At 42.1% G+C, this 22,386-nt stretch overlaps 1 protein-coding gene across 1 annotated transcript; it reads right to left on the bottom strand.

Moving 5' to 3' along the window:
- Positions 1–305: 305 nt before the first annotated feature.
- Positions 306–21,707, bottom strand: DET1 (DET1 partner of COP1 E3 ubiquitin ligase). Its single transcript, XM_059912516.1, has 5 exons — positions 21,585–21,707; positions 14,064–15,156; positions 11,099–11,286; positions 3,969–4,160; positions 306–950 (listed from the first exon to the last, which is right to left on the bottom strand). Exons 2-5 carry the CDS (start codon positions 15,150–15,152, stop codon positions 761–763), a joined length of 1,659 nt encoding a protein of 552 aa, XP_059768499.1. The 5' UTR covers positions 15,153–15,156; positions 21,585–21,707; the 3' UTR covers positions 306–760.
- Between the last annotated feature and the right edge of the window lie 679 nt (positions 21,708–22,386).

The raw sequence follows: 22,386 nt of genomic DNA, 5'->3' as shown, positions 1-22,386 counted from the left end.
GCAGTGAGAACCGCTCATTCTTCCACCTGCACACGCAGATGGTGCAGATGGGAGCGTGCTTCCACACGAGGATGTGCAATTATGCCCAGTTCCTCCAGCTGTAACAATTACCAGGAGAACACCCAAGGGAAGGAAACAATCCCGGCAGATAGCTGTCTTCCATGCTGGCACACACCACTTAGTCCTCCCAAGAGCAGCTGCTGGATCTATGGCCTCTAGTCCCTTTCACAGTCCTTCCTGGAACCCATGTATTTGAAAAACATTTGGTGAAATCAGAACATAAGGCAGTCATTAAACAGGATATATTTAAGTAAGAAAATACCAAGGCTTTATTTTTTTTTTCTTATAAAGACAGCCCTGCTGTTGGCTAAGTGGAAAGATGTACACAATTCTCATGAGTAAACAAGATTTACCTGCTTCAGGCTGCATACCATAATGCCAAAGAAGTGACATGAAGGAGGCAGAGGTGTAATGCTCTCATCTTCATAGCAATAAAATGCAAAATAAAACAAAACTTAAATGGACTTAATTAATGCTGGGCATTCCCACAGGGAAAAGGCAAGAGGACTTTAAGTCGATCGGTAGTTGTACTGTGTACGACAAAAAAATTCCGTCAGGCTGAGCCACCTGGCTCTCCCCACCTGAGGTATACAGTCTGGAACCGACAAGGCTGAGAATCAGGAGCTTCTGCTTTACAGTCCACTGAGATATGAAGGGGGCAGAGTCTTGGAAGACCAGATGACCCGCTCTGGTGAGGCACCTACGTGCAGCAGTGTCGCATATGGAAGTTGACAACATACTCAGCGTTAGTCCTCTGCACAGAGATAGCAAAAGGCTCGAAAGGGTGGAAGGTGAAGGCAACAAGGCGTCGCACCGTGTGGTTGATGGGGCGGCCCAGTAAGCCTGCCTGAATCTCAAACTTGAGCAGACCAGAGTCCCGGGCATAGAACCTAAACAGAACAAGAGAGAAGGAGAGGATGGGACAGATACTGACCACCGTCTTGAAACCTGAACAGCAGGAAAATGTGCCAACTTGTTATTTAACCTCACTGATGACATCTCCTCTAACAGCAGCCCCAGGTTATTGGAACTGCAAAATCACCTTTGTCTGATCAGCTCATTTTACGGGCAGGGTGATTATGAACTTCCCTATGCTGTCCTGAGTCACTGGGTCATTTCTCTTTCCCAAGATGACCCTTAGTTACAGCCTTAACTACAGCCTCCCCTTTTCCAGTAGCTACCTGCCCAAGACTGCCTAGGCCAGGACTGGAAATGAAATGTGAGCCACGTACGTAATTTTAAATTTTCAGGTAGCCACATTAAACAAAGTAAAAGGTGAAAGGTGAAATTAATTTTAATAATATTTTATTTAACCCAATATTGGTATCTAAAATATTATCATTTTAACCTATAATCAATATAAAAGATACTAAAAAGATTTTTTTTTTTTGTACTAAGCCTTTGAAATCTGATGTGTGTTGACACTTGAGCACATCTCAACTTGGACTAGTCACATGTTAGTGATGTCAGTGCTCAACAGCTACATGAGGCTAGTAGCTACTATAGAACAGTACAGATCTAGGCCTATATTTGAGTTTTTCACTTTTAAGAATAAATTCCTTTAGAAGGTTCTTCTTTTTCACACACAAATACAAAATACTAAGTAGTTTTTACTTTTTCATCTAACACAGTAAGACTAAAGATGCTTCCATCCATCCCAATACTTAAATGCCTTTTTCCCACATGCAAAATCAGTACCCTGTGAACTTGGGAACTAGAGATGATCAGCAGGGCTGGGGCTGAATTGGGGGAAGTTCTAGAAAATAAAGAGCTCTGAAATAAAGAGCTCTATAATTTCCCTTTTGGGAAGCAAATATATACTAGACGTAAAGATATTCATACCCCTTGACTCAACAATCCCATTTCTAAGAACTTATATCCTCAGAATTTAATTTAAATGCAGTAAATAGTGACCTGAATAAAGCTGCCTACTACGGCATTAGCTCTAATGTAAAAATACAGAGAGAATAATGCTCACTAATAGGGGAATAGTTAAATCAATTATGCTACACCTACTTGATGGAATAATATGCCACCATTAGGACTGTAACCGTGAGGACTATGTAACAACATGGAAAAATGTTTATTAAATAAAAGCCGGCTACAAAGTATTATGCCAACCATGACTACAACTGTGTAAACGTAAACATGCATACTGGCAAAGACCAGAATGGAATATACAGTAAGTGTTAGAGTAATGGCATTACCTCTTCAAATGACTTTTATATCCTTACATTTCTCATTTTTAATTAAAAATAAAGAACTACAAGAAAAATCTTTTAAGTCAGGGTCAATGGCATTTCCAGATTTGTTTAATCTTTTCAAATCAGAAAGGCAGGGAAGTAAAAAAGGAGAGAAATGTATCTCGTGCTTCGTGACAATATCAAATGAGGCCAATTATCTGCTTTTATGTGTGAAAAACATATTCACCTTACCCACATAGTCCCCAGCACACAAAGGGCTTATAATTTAAAGTGAGCTGTTTGAGCTCCTAAATCTAACTACCAGTTTACAGGAAATATGGGGGAATGAGAAAGACAGTAAATACGCCAGGGATGCAATGAGCAAAATCTAGAATGTGGTGAATACTACCAGATGAACAATCTGGTTTCTTCAACAATTTCACTGCAAAGAAAGTAAGAGGGAAGCAGAGCTCATAGAATAAAAAAGACTTAAGAGGATAGCAACCAAATACAACATACACACCTTGTTTAGATACTGATTGGAACAAGTTGTAAAAAGACTATGCACAAGACAATAGGGAAATGTGAAAACTCACCAGATATCGGTGATCTTAATATATTTTTGTTAATTTTCATAAGATGGAATAATGGTATTAAGGTTGTATGTTTTTAAGTCCTTACCTTTTAGAAATTCATACTGAAATATTTACAAGTGAAATGCTATGACACCTGGGAGGTGATGGTCCAGGGTGGCAGTTGGGAGGGGAGGAGTGGTGGTGGAAAGAGATGAAACGACACTGACCATGAGGTGATAACTGTTGAAGCAGGGTGATGGGTACAGGGAGGTTCATTATACTCCTCTACTTTAATATGTTTAAAAATTTCCATAATAAAAAAAAATTTTTAACTGGCTTTTGGAACCTGATTGCAATTTCTCAAAGGAAGTATTACAAATGGTGATTAAGTGTTCAGAGTATGTTACACAAGCCTATTTAATACTCAATGAAGCTGGATTATGAAATACTATCTACAACTATTTCTATGTGAAAAAGACCTTCCACAATCCAGCTCAGGGCTCCAGGAACACACCTCCCTTGAAATAACTCCACTAATGGCAGTGGCGCCAGTTCCTCTCCCTAGTATCTATTACAGCACACAGAACCACCCAAGCTCCCGGCACAGACAAGCGGGTCTGTGAATTGCACATCCGTGAGGAAGGCATTGCTTACAGGAGGTTAGTTTCAAGGTTCTAGCAATAATACAGTAATCTAAATTCCAAAATTCTTCCAAGTGAGGAAGCATGCGTTTCTCCAAAACCTGCCTGTTCCCCAAACCGTCTCTGCTATCGTTTCTATTAGGTAACATGAGAGGATAAAATAATTTGAGCTGGATAAAATTTAAGTCTCAATTATAAACACTATTAAGAAATGGTATTAGATTATTAAATTGCAAAGTATGGTTTCCTTCCCTGGATACCCTGAAAAGGGAACAACACTTATCTGAATTGGATGTTTTGATGAGAAGCAAAGAGCAGAACTAATTAATTTATGAGATTAGTGCCTGAATGATCAAAGTACCCACCACATTATAGAAATAGCCTACCCTCTGAATTCAACCCATGAGTACAAGTGGACAGAGTCACAGTGAAATGATGTTTAAGAAGAAGAGAAAGAGAAAGCAGGCCACCTCCTCAGGCAGTGTGCAGCTGAAGCAGGGATGGTGTACCTGATAGGGTGATCTCCACAAGTCTTGGGCCGCTCCATGACTGACACCCACTTGTCATCGTAGCTGAAGAGAGACAAATCAAGGTAAGGGCTACCACTGTAAGACTGGGCGCTGATGGGGAGCTGACCCAGCAGCCGGCGTACTGCCTCCGTGTGCCCTCCATACTTGGCGTTTACAATAGTGTCTTTAAACCTAAAATAAAGCACCAGTGAGGAAGGCTGTGTTAGCGGCACACAAACTACACTGGGTTTTAAATTGACAAACATATATCTAAGAACAACTCATTCTGAAAACAAAATCTAGATATTGAATTCTGACACATCACAAATCTGCCTAGCTACAAATATCCTCAAAAAGCAAAAAACAGAATGAGAAATTGGGAACATTAATTTACTTTAGAAAAGTTAGCAAATGTTCTACAAAAGTTAAAAACAGTTTGACTAATCTATGACAACTATTTCTACTCAAACTTATTTCCCCCAAATAGCAGCCTTAGAGTGCATTAAAGAGGAGTTACACAGAGCAGAGAGTCCTGAACAGACACAGCCTCTGACTCTTCTTGGGATCAGTTATAAGCCAACTTACATCAAACCTTTTGACAAATTACTCATTCTTTGTTTAAATAAAGTTTGAGAGCTAGCTACCTATACTTCTGCTGAAACACCAGTATCTAGAAGAACAGTAACATGGATACAGAATCACCTATCTGACTTACCATTAATAATAACAATAGAGCAGTTATTTCTCACAATTATAATGAATACTAAATTTAATACCCTTTGACCAAGTATTTCTATTCTTCTGGAAATTTGCCCTAAGGAAGAAAAATCCCTGTGCATGTTCAATATAGCACTGCTTATGACAATGAAAAATTGAGAGAAAAATTTAAAACCTAATAGAAAACCATAATTTTCAAAGATTATATTGTAAAAGAGGAAATGTTTATCATAATGGTAAGTTGAAGAAGTAGGCTACAATCTGTATATATAGTATGATCAAAAACACACACACACAAATTTATGCCTTAAAAAAACAACTGGTGAAAAAAAAAAAAAAAAACAACTGGTGGAAATACATCAAAATGGTAATACTTGTGTTTGCGTAATGACATTTTAGATTATTTTTTAACCTTCTTTTTCACTTTCCTATAGTTCCTTAGAAAATATGTCAACTGTTTATCAGCTTGATTTTTTTTAATTTTTTATATTGAAGCATATCATATAGTTTAACAAACAAGGGAAAAATAATTTTTTTAGTCCAGGGGAGAAAATACGATATAACATCTCATCCCTGAAAACTAATGGAATAAAAAACTTGAATGTTCAGGACTTCCCTGGTGGCGCAGTGGTTAAGAATCCACCTGCCAATTCAGGGGACACGGGTTTGAGCCCTGGTCCGGGAAGATCCCGCATGCCGCAGAGCAACTAAGCCCACGTGCCACAACTACTGAGCCTGCACTCTAGAGCCCACGAGCCACAACTACTGAACCCACATGCCACAACTACTGAAGCCCGCGTGCCTAGAGCCCGTGCTCCGCAACAAGAGAAGCCACTGCAATGAGAAGCCCATGCACTGCAACGAAGAGTAGCCCGTTCGCCGCAACTAGAGAAAGCCCACGTGCAGCAACGAAGACCCAACGCAGCAATAGATAAATAAATAAACAAACAAACAAACTTGAATGTTCGTAACTTTGATGAGACCAGAAAGATTGATTAGATGGGTTTTGATTTTTGTTTTCACTGCTAATCTGCAGTGCTGGATGGACATTAACACTTCTCAGTTCCCCCAGAAGAAAGCCTAGTGTCAACACTGTTCTTCCATTATTTCTCTTGACAGTAATTTTCACAGCCTCAGTGTAAATCATAAAATTAAACCCTGGGCCACAAAGAACTTATTTCTTTCCCTTTCATTTGAGCTGATATCAAAGATCCTGGGCTCTTTGGTTTTCAGCCCTTTGTCAGTGAAGATCTAGTACGCCAACCCTGCCTGACTCACTGGCTTCAAAAGGTGGCTTTGAATGATGGGGCTGGCCCACAGCTTCATGATGACCATAAATCAAAGCCTCTGTGACAATCCACGGGCTGAAGCAGCTCCTATTGCCCAGCAGCGCCCATCACCTCTACTCTCCAGGCTCCCCAACGACTAAAAGATGAAGCAGTCATCCCTCTGATGTCTTCACCTGATTAACTCCTAGCTCACTGTCACTCTGTCCAACTACGCCTCTCTTAATTCACGATTTCAAAATTCTCAGAGATGATCCTTCCAACACCACGGCTTCCTAGTTCCTGGACTTCCTTTCTGCCTCAGCCACTCGTTCCAATGGTCATATCCTCAATCTCACTATAACCAATGACTGCACCCCCCTGTAATAGGGTGCAGCACCACAGACTCCAACTATCTTCTCTCCTACTTTTCCAGCTAACTCTCTCTACTCATCCCAGCTTCAACAGCCTTCAGCCCCAATGGGACCTAAATTCCATTGATTCTACCAACTTTTTGCCATCCTATGCCTTCATCATGACCTCTTTTACTTCCTTAGCCAGCTTAAATTTCACAATCATTAAAATCACAAAATTTATATCCATGAACTCACGTGGGCCCTTAATGCTGCAGGACACTCATGCTGCATTCCCACAGTCCAACGAGTCTCCTACTCTCTTAGACGACTATTTCATCCCCCTCCTCCATGTTCATCCTCATGTAATGGCACTGCCTTCTTTGTAACTGACAAATAGAAGAAACGAGAAGAAAACTTTTTAAAGCTCCCATCAGCACATCTGTACCTATTTAACCGTATGTGCTGCCCTAGAAGGCTAATCTATCCACCTGGGCACTAGGTTCTATCCTCTGACCTCATATACTTAACCAATTCTGCCCCCACCCCAACTTTTCCTAACCCATCAGTTTCCTCCTATGTACAGATCAGTCCCATTTGCAAACAAACATGCCATTTCCCCCTCCCATTTAAAAAATAATATCAATAAAAGAAAGTTAACACCACTTGCCCCTCCAGCTAACGCACCATTTTTCAGCTCTCCTTTACAGTAAAACTCCTCAAAACACTTTTTCCTACGGTCTCTTCTCCTCCCATTCTTTCTTAAACCCACCCCAAAGAGGCTTTCATGCCCACCATCTCACTGAAACGACTTTCATCAAGGTCTCCAGTGATCTCCATGTTGATGACTCTAATCGCTGATTATCAGTCCTTACTGTACTTGACCTGTCAGGAGGATGTGACACTCCTTCCTTGGAGAAACTACCAGACCTCTCCACTTACAGAACTTCTGATCTTCCCCCCTAAACCTGCTCCACCCAAAAGCTTCACCATCAGAGTTTAACGGTAACACTCTCTTAGCAAGTTGACTGAGCCAAAAATGTTAGAATCATCTTTGACTTTGCTCTTTCACAGCCCATATCCCACCCTCTGCTAATCTTTTGGGCTCTATCTTCAAAATACACTGACAATACAATTACTTACCACCCCCAACGTTATCACCCTGATCCAAGCCACCATTATTCAACCAACAAATTATTACTGATAGCCTAGAATGGGCAAGGCACTCTTCTAGGTGCTTAGGATACTATAAATGAACACAAAAGAACTTAAATCCTAGCATCAGGAAACAAAAGGTAGCAATTTTATTTATTGGATCATTGCAATGGTCTACTAACTTCTACCCTATCCCCCTATGGTCTATTCTTAAAACAGCACCCAGAGTGATCCTGTTAAAACACATGTGAGACCACATCACTCCTCTGCTCAAACACTACAAAATCTCATCTACAGTTAAAGTCAAAGCCTTAGAATGGCCTTATGTGTCTGGTCCTGTCTCAGACAACATCTCTAACTACTCTGCCTCTTGCTTACTCCAGCCCGGTCACCCTGACCTCCCTGGTGTTCCTCAAATGCATGAGATCCACCTCTGGACCTTTAGATTTAATATTCCCTTTGCTTGATATATTCTTCCCCCTGATATCCACATGGCTTGCTCCCTGACCTCCTTCAAAAGCTTTACTCAAATATCACCTTCTCGGTGAGGCTATGCTAACAACCCCACTAGAACAGAACTGACAACCTCTTCCTAATACCCTCAAACCCAACAGATATTCTAATAATTTTAACATTTTATTGGATACATCCCTCTTGGAAACCTCCCTGCTCCTGCTTCCACCTAGTCCAACTGGTGGCCTGTCATCCTGGAACTTCCCTTTACCATCATCCTCAGAATTCTCTGTGCTTCTCCCCACTGTTAGACTCTATTCCCTGTACCATTCTTTCGTGGTTTACTGGGAAAAATACATATTCCAGAGGCTTCCAGAAAAGGAACATGCAAGGTAATTTTTTGAGACCTTACGTGTCTGAAAATATCTTTGTTACACCCTATTATTTGGATGTAGAATTGTAGTTTGGAAATCATTTTTTTCACAGAATTCTGAGGATATATAATTGTATTGGCTTCAAGCTTTCAGTATTAAGACTGATACCATTAATGACTTAATTTTTTATATATAAAATGTATGTGTTCTTTCTGAAAGTTTTTACAATTTTCTCTTTATCCCCAGTGTTCTAAAATTTCATGATGATATGCCTCAGTATGGATTTTTTATTTATTGACTGTACTGGGTACTTGATGGAGCCGTGATGTGCTAATAAGTTTAATAATTATTTCTCTGAAGGGAAAAAAGCCATGATTTGCAGCGGCTGCCAATTTCTGTGGTGTAAATCCTCCTGCTGTGGTCAATTTCAAGGTACCAAAGTGACATCACTGAATGCAGAGTTGTCAAGAGATGAGCAGTAGCACATCACTATATAATATTTTTACCAGATAAAATAGATACAAATAACCTCAAGAGTACGACAGTAAAATAATTATGAATTAATAATTAGAAAATAATTAATTTTTAATAATGGCTGCGTTTAACAGCTTGCAGAAACTCCTGAAAGTTTAACAGTTGGCTTTCACAAGCCAGAATGAGCCAGCTCCAGCACACCACTGGATGGTCCTTGCCAATCTCGGGGGAGAGAGAGAGAGAGAGAGAGAGACAGACAGACAGACAGACAGTGTGTGTGTGTATGTATGTGTATTTGCACGTCTTGCGAGATCTCAGTTCTCCAACTAGGGATTGAACCTGGGCCACGGCAGTGAAAGCCCAGAATCCTAACCACTAGGCCTCCAGGGAACGCCCATGGAAATGTATATTTTTCAGTACTAGAAAACTGTTTAGGGTCTTCCCTGGTGGCGCAGTGGTTAAGAATCTGCCTGCCAGTGCAGGGGACATGGGTTCAATCCCTGGTCCGGGAAGATCCCACATGCCGCGAACCAACTAAGCCCGTGCGCCACAGCTACTGAGCCTGCGCTCTAGAGTCTGCAAGCCACAATTACTGAGCCCGCCCGACTGGAGCCTGTGCTCTGCAACGAGAAGCCACCGCAATGAGAAGCCCTCGCACCACAATGAAGAGTAGCCCCCGCTCGCCGCAACTAGAGAAAGCCCACGCACAGCAGAGAAGACCCAACACAGCCAAAAATTAAAATATATAGATTTTTTTAAAAAAAGGAAAAAGAAAACTGTTTACATTATTTCTTCCCCTTCATTTTTCTACTGCTCCTTCTGAAATTAGCCAGATATTGGACTTCCTGGGAAAATCCTCTAAATTTTTTTTAATCACTTCTCTCCAATTTTCCTACTCTTATCTTTTTTTTTTTTTTTAATTTATTTATTTATGGCTGTGTTGGGTCTTCGTTTCTGTGCGAGGGCTTTCTCTAGTTGCAGCAAGCAGGGGCCACTCTTCATCGCGGTGCGCGGGCCTCTCACTATCGCGGCCTCTCTTGTTGCGGAGCACAGGCTCCAGACGCGCAGGCTCAGTAGTTGTGGCTCACGGGCCCAGTTGCTCCGCAGCATGTGGGATCTTCCCAGACCGGGGCTCGAACCCGTGTCCCCTGCATTGGCAGGCAGACTCTCAACCAGTGCGCCACGAGGGAAGCCCCTACTCTTATCTTTTTATTCTACTTTCTTGGAGAGTTCCTAAACTATATCTAACAAAGTTCAAATTTCTAAAGCATCTCACTTAGCATTACTGTTCTAGCAATGTTCCTGTTTTTATAGTTTAAATTATTTCAGTGAATACCATGTTGTTTCTTTATTTTTTATACTGTTTATTTGGTCTCTATCTTTTAAGATAAAGGCTTTGTTTAAGTGACTCATGATCCCTGATGTCCATTTTTTTCTTAAACATTTATTCTAACCTATAATAGAATCCATTTTGTTCTTGTAGCTTTATACCTCTTCTTCTTTTTTTTTTAAAATTTATTTATTATTTATTTATTTATTTGATTTATTTTTGGCTGCGTCGGGTCTTAGCTGCAGCATGTGGGATCTTTGTTGAGGCATGCGGGATCTTTAGTTGCAGCGCGCAGGCTTCTCTCTAGTTGTGGCATGCGGGTTTTCTCTTCTCTAGTTGTGCAGCGCAGGCTCCAGGGCACATAGGCTCTGTACTTGTGACGCATGGGTTCCAGAGCACGTGGGCTCTGTAGTTTTGTGGCACGCGGGCTCTAGTTGAGGCGCGTGAGCTCAGTAGTTGTGGCACATGGGCTTAGCTGCCCTGCGGCATGTGGGATCTTAGTTCTCCGACCAGGGGTCGACCCTGCATCCCCTGCACTGCAAGGCGGATTCTTTACCACTGGACCGCCGGGGAAGTCCCTCTTCTTCCTTTACTGTCATTTTAGCGGGGTTTTGGGATGGAACAGAGATAAATGCACGTGTTCAACACACATGTTTAACCAAAAGTTATAAAAATTATGTCCTTAGTCATTCATTCAAAAAATATTTAAGTGCTTGACAGTGCACCACTGAAGATACAGCAATGAACTAAACAAAGACAGAGTTTCTATCTTTCTGCAGCTAACATACAGTCTAGGAGGAATCATGGACAACACACAAGTAATTCCTCAGGTGCTAAGAAAGAGAAAAGAGAAGTTTAGGATGACACAATGAGTTACGACAGGCAGACTGACCCAAGGTTGGGTGGGCAGAAAGAATATGAGGTTTCCTGAAGTAAATGACTGTTGGCTTCACACCAACAAATTTTCTGAAGAAAAATTAAGCTTGTTAAGCCTAGTGGAACAGCTTACCGGCGCTGGATCTGCCTTGCAAAATTGTTGCTGGAAGCTGAGCAGGGAAACTGGACTTCACTATGCAGGGTAGCGTTACGGAAGAGATCACAGAAGTTCTCAAACAGCTCCAAAAGCTCATCTGATGTATTCTCAAACACAGCGATCACCTCTGTTGTCACCATATTGTACACCACAAAGAAAGATGCCTGTGGAAGAACAGACAGACCTAAGGAATAGCTGAGTATAATGCCTTGCCTAGCAAATATCATTTTGGTTGAAAAATCAAGCTGCCCAAGTAAAACAGGCAAACACCTCCACTCCGGCACTATGGCGGAAACATGGTGCCAAGAGGTCCTGGAAAAGGAGGAAGCCTCAGTGGACTTGATCAATCAAGGGCCTCAGTGTTGCCTGATTTCCCACTGTACCTGTGCTGCTGGAATTACTGTTGTTCAGCATATATGTATAAAAAGGCTTTCAATCTTTCATTTCAAGCTGTGTGCAAATTTAATATTTTGCCTTCCAAGTGTTTGTTCCCTACTTACTCCCCAACCCACTTTTTTTAAATGCTAGATTTAATTTTCCTTCCTGCTGAGAAAGTGATTTGCAGCCAGGAGCTGCCTGTTGGCAAATTATTTTCTCTTGTATACGTACAGTTGAAAGTTCAATTTAGGGGCATTTCTTTTTCTCTCTTAATATTTCTAACATGCAGAAAGACATCTTAAGTACACTGTGTCCACCTAGGCAAGTTGTAACCAAGCAGGGGACTGCTGCTGAACAAATGAAAAATCAGAGAAGCATTTTCCATTTCTTTCTTCATAAATGTTCTTTCAGCCAAGAGCATTTGTAACATACATTTGAGATTTGTAACAATTAATTTCAGAGGGGGAACCTGAAAACCATTCAAATGCCATAGGTGGCAGAGTTACTGCTTTCTCTGAATGAGCCCCTGGGTGACTGGCCCTCTTCTTTAAACCTCCAGTGTTCTGCTCAGCCTAACAAGGAAGCGCCGGGTACCTCTAGTTTTTATCACAGTGAATGTGGCAGTGTGAGTCATCTGCAAGCTTCCAACAGGACTCTATAAGTTTTCAGAACACTAGGATTAGTATTCCGCCTCTTATGATTGAATTTAAATCTCCATTACCAATTTCTGGAGACATCTGGCCCACCTGTTTTAATAGTAATTAGTCCTTCCCAAAGCTTATATTACATGACTTTTGCGGTCACCTGGAAATTAAATTTGGCTGTAAATTAAAGAGGCTGGAGAGTAACCTGAGAATAATACCCATAATATTAGCAAGGCTTTGTGTTTAGGTGCACTTTTTACTCATTAACCTTATTGGAACCTATCAAATTAAACTGGGAAAGGAGGGGGGAGGACAACTAGGGCAGAGAGATTGGGTTTAAAGTTACAAATTCTGTAAGCAAAGCATAGAGCCCTTGTAATGTTTCTGGCTACAACCTACTGTAGCTACCGGATATAAGTAGGTCATGTTTTAGCAAAGGAAAAAAGGATAATCTCAAATGCAGCAGTCACACAACATATTCCCTCCAAAATAAAAAGGTAATTATAGCTCAAACCTAAATACAAGATTGATTCATGTCCTTTCTATAAACCTGGACGCTTTGATCATATTAGGTCTTCACCAGGATCCATCATAATTAGTGAATATAGAATTACACAAACATTTACTAGCCTTCCCACCAGGCCAGACTGGGAAATACAGGACAGGAGGGTACAGAAGTCAAGGGCTTCACGGACAACCTCCCATGACTCATAACATGAACTAGATGCGCTCACCCATGATGGCTCAATGGGTGACTTCATCATTAATAGAGAAGAGAAAGAATTCAGAAAAAAAATGATCTCTAACCATTTTACTCACCCCCCCCCCCTTATTTTTTAGAATACACAAGGTATGATTCAGAAGAAAAATATCAGAAAACATTTTACCATGGATGGCTGGTAAGGTCTTAGGAGACAATTCCTTATACAGTCTCTGTTACGGGCAGAATCAGCTGCAGGTCAATGAGAGAAACCAGACTCAGCTGACTTCGTGGTTTACTGGTTTGTTCTGTTCTAAATTTCCAGACTAGTATCTAAGGAGACACTCTGGAAATAGGAGAATGGGGGGACAAACATACAGAAAGGTAGGTCTCTCCCTTGGTCAACACTAAAGTAGGGAGCTTCTCAAAGGGAAATGCCCAAATTACCCTGAATTTCAGCATGGTATTTCAACCCAAAAGTTTTAGAGGTTTCCATGCTCTTAACACCACGTTATTCCTATTTGTGAAATGCCTCTCTCCCCTACCAACATCTTTCACCCAAACTGAAAAACCCTCAGAACCTGCAGTCTTGATGATTCACTTGGTAGATCAAAAATTTTGGCTTCTTTTTGATCTTTTCACTGCTCCACAACATATGTTCCAGCACATGGGCAAGGTCAGAGTACAGTCATAAAGCTTAATTCCGTCAAATGAACTTACCTATTACATTCTAAAGAAGATTTGGTGAGGAAGTATACTGACATCATTTAAGTAGGAAAGAAAGACTAGATTTTTAGAAGATTTTCTTTTTTGTATGGTGGGTTCATTCTCATTGCCAGAACTAAGCAGACCAATAAGCAAAATCTTATACAAAATCAAGGCAGTATCCACAGGGAGTCAAACCTTGACCTTGTAGCATCTGGGCTTCCATCTCAAGGGTACTGAAAATGCTCTGCAGAAGAATTAGGGTAATAATCGCAGAGTTGACTACCTACATGTCAGTGGCTTACGACATAGCTTCCATTTGTCCAAATGAGAAAAATCATTTTGAGAAATGATTAGAAAAATCGAGCTGTTTTAAGTTTGAGCCCTAAGATAGCAAAAATTCAAGATTACATAAAATGTGTTATTTCTGAGAGGCTGGCTATAGGCAAAGAGAGAAACCTTCCCATTGTGCCAAGGAGACTGGAGGGGTAAAGGGCAGCAGAGCACCTTATACCTGTGATGGATCTGTGACCCGCAGGGTTACGACATCCTCACTAGTATACTTGATAAACAGATGGTTTTCATCCAGAAGCTGCATTTTCCACATGCGCAGCTGCCGTAGTTGGTCAAAATACTGGAAGAAGCGCCTCTTCGCCATTGCACTACCATCCTGCTCTGCCCGGCGCCAAAGGTACACGAGCAGCCGGTGTTTCAGGGAGTTGATGAAGGGATCCCTGAAAGGATTGGCCATGCCTGTCTGACTGTCCCGCTGCACCTCAGGAAAAACAGCTGACACAGTGAGCAGGTCATCCTCATAGCAGAAGCGGCCAATGGTCCTCACATCAATGAAAGTGCCTTCAGGAGTCACCTGGAAGACATGGATGGTCTGCTGCTGCACTGACAAGATGGCCAGGATGTTCTTATACAAGTACAACCCTTGGTTGTGTGACAGGACCACTTTGTCACACTTGAAGGTACGTGTATCACATAAGCGGCCAGTATGAAGGTCAATGATATGGAGGGAGTAGTCCTCCAGGGGGGACCGGGGGTTGGGGGTCACGGACTCACTGTTCCGATATACCTCATAAAAAGGAGGGTGAGGCTCGTCTGGGAGATAGGCAGCTGAGCCCACGATGACACAGCGGCAGTCATCAGTGAAGAGGCTGCACTCCCGGTTCAGGTGCTCGCCATTGGCCGCCACATTGGTAATGTGCAGCAGGACGAAAAAGCGTTCGAAGAGCCGGCCACGGATGTTGACTGACCGCTGGTCATTGCCATTGGACAGGATCTCCCCCTCATAGCCCTGCAGTAGGTCCTCGGCTGCCTGGCAGCCCTGGTACTCATAGATTTCAAGAGATGTCTGGTCTGAAGAGAAAGCAATGAAGTAGCGTCCATCAGGTGAGAATTTACGCAAGAAACAAGGCGGCTTTTCAACATTGACGACCGTGAAGTTGGGGAAGACATTCTGGTGGAACACTCGGACCTGGTGCCAGTGGGTGCCTGCCTTGCCTGAACTGATCCGCCGGCGTTCCAGGCGGTGAATGACATTTTGGTTTTGGATTCTTCGAGGTTTGATGGTGGAAACATGATGATCCATTATCATATCTCTGCATGGAAAAGTAAAGAAGTCAAGAAAATGAAACAAAATTTACCAAAACATAAACACACTTGACCTTTGAACAACGCAAGGATTAGGCACAACAATCCCCTGCAGCTGAAAATCCAAGTATAACCTATAGTCAGCTCAGTATACATGGTTCCTTCCTATCCATGGTTCCTCCACATCCACAGATTCAACCAACCGGGGATGTCTAGTACTGCAGTATTCACTGATGAAAAAAATCCATGTGTAAGTGGACCTGCACAATTCAAATCTATGTTGTTCAAGGGCCAACTGTGTATATACAAGTCAAATAGATTTCCTTCCATATATCCTGGACCTAGGAGCTCCCAAGATGACAGTGATCAGCATTTCTCCTTCCCAAGTTATAGTTAGAAAGTGGTCAGGACATTTTTGAGTCTAGAAACAGGTTTGAGGGAAGGACCTATTCCCTAGGAATACCTTCAAAGCATGCTTAGCTGTTGGGAATGTTCAACAGAACAAACCTTAGAACTACATCAAATTTGTTCAGTGTAAACACCACATTCAATGTATATTCATTTTAAAAATGTATTTATTGGGCTGTTAAGATGTCCATACTACCCAAAGCAATCTATAAACTCAATGCAAAATCCCAAAATCCCTATCAAAATCCCAAAATCATTTCTGGCAAAAATAGAAAAATTCATCCTAAAAATTACATGTAATCTCAAGGGACTATGAAGAGCCAAAACAATTTTGTAAAAGAACAAAGTTAGAAGACTCAGACTCCTTGATTTCAAAAACTGTTACAAAGCCACAATAATCAAAAAAGTGTGGTACCGGCATAAGATACAAAAATATACCCAATGAACAGAATTAAGACCTGAGAAATAAACCCTCACATATATAAACCCGAGATTAGAAGTTCAGAGAACCCCCAACATGATAAACCCAAAGAAATCCATGCCCAGGGACTTCCCTGGTGGCGCAGTGGTTAAGAACCCACCTGCCAATGCGGGGGACATGGGTTCGATCCCTGGTCCAGGAAGCTCCCACATGCCGTGGAGCAACTAAGCCCGTGCGCCACAGCTACTGAGCCTGTGCTCTAGAGCCCGCGAGCTACAACTACTGAAGCTGGTGCACCTAGAGCCCGTACTCCGCAACAAGAGAAGCCACTGCAATGAGAAGCTCACGCACTGCAATGATGAGTAGCCCCCACTCGCCTCAACTAGTGAAAGCCCATGCACAGCAATGAAGACCCAACACAGCCAAAAATAAATAATAAATAATTTATTTTTTTTAAAAAAAAGAAAGAAATCCATGCCCAGGCATATTGTCAAATTGTGAAAAACTAAAGCACAAAGTAAAAATCTTGAAAGCAACCATGTAGATGACACATTACCTATAAGGGAACAACAATTCATTTATCTGTGGATGTCTCATGAGAAACTATGGAGACCAAACAGAAGCAAAGCAACATTTTTAAAGTGCTGAAACAGCTGTCTGTTTCATCATTCAAATCTCAGCCAAAATAGCAACTCTTCAGAGTTTTTGCCTGACTACCTTACCTAAAGTCATGACTTTTTCCATCCACATCAATCTACTGTTTTACTTTATTTTCTTCAGCCCTTATCACCTTCTGAAACCATTTGTTTACCTTTTTAGTATCTTTTCCCCCCATACAGGATAGCAGGGGCCTTGATTAATTCCTTGCTGAATCTCCAGCACCTAGGACAGTGCCTGAGGCACAGTAAATGCTAACAAACATGTTAAATGAATGAATAGAACAACATTTGACAAAGGTCTTAAAGGATAAAGAACTCACTAGGCAAAATAAAGGAGGAACATTTCAGAAAGAAGGTAGCTTAAAAAATATACTTAAAAAGAGTGTAGCATGGCATATTTGGGAAACACAATACCAAGTGGTTAGAACACAGAGTGATAAGAGAAGCCTAGAAAAGTAGATTGGAGCCAGCTTGGAAAATTCTTTGTATGCCACGTCATGCAAGTTATTACAGGTTTTAAGCAGAGGAGTGACTCTATCCAATCTATATTTTAGAAATAAAAACATACAGACAATGGGGAATTTGTTTATATTCTGTCTCCTAAAAGACATCTGAAATGCCTTACGTAAGTATATATACTACCCAGTCAAGTTAAAAATGTGCATACCTTATGATTGAGCAAATCAAGTTTCTCAAACTGCTAGTCACAACTCACTAATGGAGGCCTGAAATCAATTTAGTGGATATACTAATTGACATTTCAAAAAATGGAATAAAACAGAAAATACCAAACTGTATCACATATTTTCAATACATACGTGAGTTACATGCACTGGGTGAGGATATAAAATATATTTCCTACTGATCTAGAGCAAAAGACTGCAAACAACTAGCCTCAGACCAATCTAGCCTGCCTATTTTTATAAATAAAGTTTTATTGGAACACAGTCATACGTACTCATTTACATCTTGCCTATGGCTGCTTTTGCCCTACAAAGGCCCAGTTCATTTATTAAAACCAAAGACCACACAGCCCACAAGCCTGAAATATTTACTACCTGGTCTTTTGCAGAAAAAGTCTGTCAACCCCTGATCTTGAGCACTGGTTCCCAACTGGGGCAATTTTGTAATATATGAAGATATTTTTGGTTGTCATAACTTGGGAGGGAGGAAGGGGTGCTTTGGATGTCCATCAAACAGAAGACAGGGATGATGCCAAACATCCTACAGTAAACAGGACAGTCGCTCACAACCAGCCCAAAATGTCAATAATGCTAAGGTGGAGAAATCCTGATGTAGAGAAATGTCTGCACATACGTAACAGGAGACATATACAAGGATGTCTGTAGCAGGACTGTTAGCAACAGCAAAAACTGACAACACTTCAAATGTCCATCAACAGTAGACTAGATAAATTCATCCAAGCATATTCATGCAGCGGAATCTTTTTTTTTTTTTAATGTTTTTGTTTGTTTGTTTTTTGGCCACGCCACGTGGCTTGCAGGATCTTAGTCCCCGGACCAGCGATAGAACCAAGGAATCAAACCCGGGCCCCAGCAGTGAAAGCGCTGAGTCCTAACCACTGGACTGCCAGGCAATTCCCCAAGCAGTGTAACCTTATGAAGTAATGAATTAATGTACTACAGTTATATGTAACAACACAGATGAATCTCACAGTGTTGAATGAAGAAAGCAAGCTACAGAATACATACAATGTGATTTCCTTTACATAAGCTTCAAACAACTTCTACTATAAGAATACAAATATATATGGTATACAATTACAAAAAGCAAAGGAATCATAAACATAAAATTCAAAATAGTGGTTACCTCTGAGGAAGTAAGAAATGGGATGGGAGTTAGGGACACATTGGCACTTTTTTTTTTTTTTTTAAACATCTTTATTGAAGTATATTTGCTTTACAATGGTGTGTTAGTTTCTGCTTTATAACAAAGTGAATCAGTTATACATATACATATGTTCCCATATCTCTTCCCTCTTGCATCTCCCTCCCTCCCACCCTCCCCATCCCACCCCTCTAGGTGGTCACAAAGCACCGAGTTGATCTCCCTGTGCTATGCGGCTGCTTCCCACTAGCTATCTATTTTACATTTGGTAGTGTATATATGTCCATGACACTCTCTCACCCTGTCACATCTCACCCCTCCCCCTCCCCATATCCTCAAGTCCATTCTCTAGTAGGAGGGACACATTGGCACTTTTAAGTATATATTTTTTTCCTTCAATCAGCATTCATTGTACTGTTATTCTTTTAAAATTACATATGTTTTTTAAGTAATATTTGTGCTTACTCAGAATTTTTTTAATTAGAAAATAATCATTGTGAAGGGAAAACAAAGGTAGGTCAATAAAATGAAGCCTGAAGTACACAAAAACGCATACCGTCAGGACCTGCAGAACTGCCAAGCTTCTAATTTGGCTCTGACTTTCTCAGTAGACAAGGCAGAGGAAAATACAGTCAGTTACAGAACTTGCACTGCCAAGAAGATAAAAATTTAATAGCTGCTTGGAAGAAGCACAGCAATACCCATCACTGGATTTTAAAAGAAATCTCTCTCATGAGTTTTCTCAAAGGACCTTGGCATGATACAGTGAGCAATATCCTCCACTTCTGAACAATAAACACAGTGCTGAGTTTCACATGGCTACTCCTTTTAACAGTGACATAGTTGATGTGCCCATTTTGATACAGTCCAAAAAACATACCAGTAAGGTTTAAGCATTTTAAAATACCAAGTACTGTACAAAACTGCCTCCCTCAATCCCTGCCCAGGACACCTCTGCCACTAGCACCCTGCAAACCTAAGATGCGGGCTGGAATCAGAGGGAGACCAGAAGGGGATGAGAGAGGCAGGTAAGGCCCATGAATGGAAGAAGGAGTAGGCATCACACACCATCTAGCAGACTAACCACATATAACTGAGTCAGATAAAGTAAACTAGCTGTTTGACTTAGAGCCATTGATCATTTTAAGCAAAGCAGATGCTTAATTCTAAAAAAAATTTGTATATATTTTGAACAGTCCTATCTTAAATTCTCCAATTTGTCTTTTTAAGGGAAAAGCCACCAGTACTGTGGTGGAGGGAGCAGAGGGGTGGGGTGGGTGGAGGTGAAGGCCTGCTGGCTTCAGCTCCAAATTGGACAGAAAATCCACACTTAATTTCCTAACCCTTCTCTCAGTGTGCTCTCTCTCTCTCTCTCCATATTTTACATCACACAATTATGGTTTTTAGAGAGATGATGGAATTCTTAGTCTCTTTCAACTTGTTATTCCAATTATAAAATACATGCTCATAAACTCAAACCATATAGAAAAAGTACATCATGAAACTCCCTTCTAGTCAGAGTGGGAGTTATGAAAAACGTTAGAGTAACTTATATTTTTCCCAGAAGCCCTCGACCCGTTTCCCTAGTCCAGTAAATGGCATGGCCATTCACCTGCCAAAAGGAACCAGAAACCTGAGAGTCTCCCTTGATACCTCTTTCCCTCAGCCCCCATACCTGATCAGTCACCAAACTCTGGAGATTTTACCCCCTAAACAGTCCTCTAATGCTCCACCTTCTTTCTATCATGACCTGCCAGCACCCTTACCCAAAACTTTATAACTTCATGTCTATGTTATTGCAACCGCTTCCTAAGTGGTCTCCCTAAATCCACTCCTATCCACTTCCAATCCACTTACCAGAGCAATCTTTTCAAAATGCTTTTTTGATCACATCCTTTCCCCTACAGATTAAAACAAATATCTTTCCATTGCTCTTAATGATACGGGATCAAAATCCTTACCGTGCCAACCAGATGCCTCAAAGGCTCAGTGCTGCCTCTCCAGCCTCATCTTTTCCCATTTTACTCTAATCATTTCTTCAACAAGTGGCCTACCTCCTGCCTCTGAACCTTGGCACATGCTCTTCATCTCAATCTAAAAAAAGCTCTTCTCCTCACTCTGCCGAGTTAACTCCTATTTCAGGTTATCAGCCTAATCATCACTTCCTGAGAGAAGCCTTCCTTAACCTTTCCCACCAGATAAAACACCAATACGCCAGCCATACGTCTCCTTCTTAGCACTTACCACGCTTGCAACTTCATCTCTGCATTTTACTTATGTCTGTGGCACTAGGTGGTGAACTCCTGACCGGTACACAAACATTATATCCTGTATGCCCATCACAGCATTTGACCCATCGAAAGCCTCCTTTGCTGAACGTTCTTTAGCAACTCAAATATCCACAGGGGCTGTTCGCTCTGCCTAGCATGTATTTCCTCTGGCCCTTGCTATACTTCTCAAGCCGCAGCTCGAGTGTCCTCTCCTTCAGGAAGTCTGCTCTGCCACCCTTGCCGAAAGAAATCTTTGTTGCTTTACCATTACTTTTTCTGTTCATCTTTTCCATAGTCATTGCCACAATATGAATCTGTACTTTCAGCGGCATGGTTAGGTATTTCATGTTCGACTCCCCCGTAAACTATCCTCTCCAGGCAGGACGTAACCACGGCTACTTCAGTCACCTTAGTTTTCAGAGAGCCTAGCACTAGGGCTGCCCCATTGCATGCATTCGTACGTTATCTATGGAACGAAAGAAAAAAGCCTGACTGAACTGGGCCACTAACTCGTGCGGTACTAAGCAAGACCTTCCTCCCTGCTAGCTCTGTTTCCCCGGGCAGGCAGGTGCACGTAACCCTCAATTCCTTCTGACGGTTTCCTAAACGGGAAGGGGATACCTAGGGGCGGGCACACACGCCCAAGGGGGCGCCCCCGGAAAGAAAAGCCCGGGGCGGGGCCTCAATGGGAAGAGAATTCTGAGGGAAGGCGGGGGCCGCAGGGCCTCAGCGTCATGCGGGAAAGGGGCAGCCCCATGGCGGTAACTCGAAGAGGCCTCGGCGAGGGCCTGACAGGTTTGGAGGCTGGAACAAGGAAGGGAAGTCCTCACCTGTCCGGTCCGGGATCAAAGGGCCGGGGCGAGGGACTCCCCAGCCTGCTCGGCGCGCGCCTCCCCCAGCCCCGCCCCCGCCATGCTGTGGGACCTGGTGCCCGCAGCTGCCGGCTCCCGCTTCCGCTAGCCACCGGAAGTGCGGTGCAGCGAGAAGGAAAGTGGAGAGAGCGCGGCACCCGCCGGCCGGCCCTGAGAGACGGTACAGCGCACCCTGCTGCCCGGAGGGGGATCGAAGCCCTAGAGGCCCAGGGGCTGCTAAGGAAAAATGGAACCAGGCGCCGTAACCTCGGCACCTGAGTGATCTCCTATGGCAGTGTCTCTGCACCCGCTGGACACACTTGCAAAAACATGAATAAAAATTAATTTTTCACCTCTTGATTAAATGCACCATTTCATCAGCTGAGAAACTATCCGTTTTCTGTTATCTCCTCCTAGACAGTGAGCTCTTTAAAGACCGAGGCTGTACTGATCTCTGAACGCTGTGCCTAATACATTTACTAGCACACAGTGGACTACAGTAAAAGCTTTTTGCATTAAATTAATCCTATAACCTTTACTTGACTTTTACTTACATTATCTCATTGTCTCTTACAACCTGGTTCCTCCCCCAAAGCCTCTGCTTTGTCCTATTTCTGGACATCCTGCCCCCAAATTTCCCTGCGTCAGCCTCCTTCAGATAATTCAGGTCTCAGAGCAAATGTCACTTCCTCAGAACCCTTGTCTGACCGCTCTCATTTCACCACCATCGTGCTATTTCTTCCTAGCACTCATCACTATCTGATATTACCCCATTTGTTTT

Source organism: Balaenoptera ricei, chromosome 2 (genome assembly GCF_028023285.1).
Source record: "Balaenoptera ricei isolate mBalRic1 chromosome 2, mBalRic1.hap2, whole genome shotgun sequence".
Classification (NCBI taxonomy): Eukaryota; Metazoa; Chordata; class Mammalia; order Artiodactyla; family Balaenopteridae; genus Balaenoptera; species Balaenoptera ricei.
Note: the sequence above shows the minus strand (reverse complement) of the source record. Positions and strands in the feature narration are given on the sequence as shown.

Bases quoted from the DNA above. Each gene is read 5' to 3' on its own strand.
- DET1 (XM_059912516.1), bottom strand. From the start codon at position 15,152: ATGATAATGGATCATCATGTTTCCACCATCAAACCTCGAAGAATCCAA. The intron at 11,287-14,063 runs GTATAAGGTGCT...GTTCTTCCACAG, and splicing joins GGGTCACAGATCCATCACAG to GCATCTTTCTTTGTGGTGTA. The intron at 951-3,968 runs GTACACCATCCC...TGTTCTGTTTAG, and splicing joins TGTGGAGATCACCCTATCAG to GTTCTATGCCCGGGACTCTG.